Below are 1974 nucleotides of genomic sequence, written 5' to 3'. Positions count from 1 at the left end.
GACAAAAATACGCACCACAGACGGAGAGTGTGAACCTGGCGTTACGTTTGTATGCCCGCCCGGTCTGTTCTGTTCTCGTGCTCCATTTAGGCGCGCTGCATTCTGATTGGTTCGGATAGCATACTGTCGGAAAATCGTGCTATAAAGCGATTTAGAAATCGCGCATGCTCAAATCGCAATTTTATGACGATTTCGATTAATCGCACAGCCCTATACGGGACACATCAATTTACCTTTAAATATGGGAAGATTCCGTATTTTAAGGCACAGGTGGCAACCCTACATTGTGTGGACAGACATGTTGAGATCACATGACCCATTATATAAACATATGCAACTAAGATTACACAATCGTGGCTCTTTTTTTTTAATCATCACTTCGAATAATGGGAAGAAATTAAGATCTCATTTAACACTTCCTTTTGTAGCTTAGTGTGTATAAGATCTACATGTTGTTGGTTTTGATGTTTGTTCTTTGTGCCATTAAAAATGGTGTTAATCTGGATTTGTCTTTTATGCATTAGACCTGATGACACTGAAAGAGGAGAGTCAAGAACTCAGTGAAAAGGAGGATAATGTTCAGCATGAGAAATATAATTTCATGACTGGAGAAAAATCATTTAGTTGCTCACATACTGAAAAGACTACACAAAAAAGAGCTCTAAAGACAGCAAATAGAAGTTATTTTACCTGCCAACAGTGCGGGAAAAGTTTCACCACAAAAGAAAATATTGAAGTCCACATGAGAGTTCAAGCTGGAGAAAAGCCTTGTGGAAAGAGTTTCATTAATAAACCAAACCTTAAAAACCACACGAGAATTCATACTGGAGGGAAACCTTACACATGCTCTCAATGTGGAAAAAGTTTTAAACATAAACAACACCTCGATGACCACATGAGAATTCATACTGGAGAGAAACCTTACACATGCCAACAGTGCGGGAAAAGTTTCAACAGAAAAGGTAACCTTAAAAACCACATGAGAATTCACACTGGAGAGAAACCTTTCACCTGCAAACTGTGTGGCAAAAGCTTCATTAGTAAATCAAACCTTAAAAGCCACTTGAGAATTCACACTGGAGAGAAACCTTACACATGTTCTCAATGTGGAAAAAGTTTTACATGTAAACAACACCTCATTGACCACATGAGGATTCACACTGGAGAGAAGCCTTTCACCTGCAAACTGTGTGGAAAGAGCTTCATTCATAAACCAAGCCTTAAAAGCCACATGAGAATTCACACTGGAGAGAAACCTTACACGTGTTCTCAATGTGGAAAAAGTTTTACATATAAACAATGCCTCGATGACCACAAGATAATTCATACTGGAGAGAAACCTTTTCGCAGCGCTGGTGGAAACGACACGAGACCATATATTACCGCAACTGTCAAGACCGGCCCAGATGGTGTTTAGTGTCCCCACCAGCGGCAATAGAAGTGAGCGCTCCTTCAGCGCAGCTGGAAGAGTTGTAGAAGAAAAAAGGACTGGATTAAAACTAGGGCTGCCCATGACCAAAAGATTTTTCTAGTCGACTAGTAGTAGTAATAAATACTAAACCATAATGTGCCTTTAATATTTAGGCTATACCTAGCCTATTCTATTCCGCACTCAGTGTTGCAAAGATGAAGTTGGCCATCCTGATTCGCCATCTCCTCACTGGACGTGCCTTTATGGATTACATAATGAAAGAGTTTTTGTTTGCGAATTATTGAATTATTTCGTTTTGTAGTCATTTAAAGCTTTCTATAGATGTATTTGTCATGTCTGTGATGCTAGTATTCGCGGAGTTTTGGTTCATTTTTGTGAGACCGCGGAAAGCGCATCTATGTTTTTACATTTTTTTTTTTATTTTACAAAAGCAACATTTTGATATTGTGAGTGCACTCAAATAAAAGTGGACCCTTTACAGTACTGAATGATGTATTAGTCTTTAGGGGTCGACCGATATGTGTTTTTCAGGGCCGATACCA

General features: G+C 39.1%; 1 protein-coding gene across 1 annotated transcript; it reads left to right on the top strand.

The window, feature by feature from the left end:
* The first annotated feature begins 529 nt into the window (after positions 1–529).
* LOC107697542 (gastrula zinc finger protein XlCGF8.2DB-like) lies at positions 530–1417 on the top strand. The gene has a single exon (XM_016498339.1). It carries the CDS (start codon positions 530–532, stop codon positions 1415–1417), a length of 888 nt encoding a protein of 295 aa, XP_016353825.1.
* The last annotated feature ends 557 nt before the right edge of the window (positions 1418–1974 follow it).

Source organism: Sinocyclocheilus anshuiensis, unplaced genomic scaffold (genome assembly GCF_001515605.1).
Source record: "Sinocyclocheilus anshuiensis isolate Anshui unplaced genomic scaffold, SAMN03320099.WGS_v1.1 scaffold1886, whole genome shotgun sequence".
Classification (NCBI taxonomy): domain Eukaryota; kingdom Metazoa; phylum Chordata; class Actinopteri; order Cypriniformes; family Cyprinidae; genus Sinocyclocheilus; species Sinocyclocheilus anshuiensis.
Note: the sequence above shows the minus strand (reverse complement) of the source record. Positions and strands in the feature narration are given on the sequence as shown.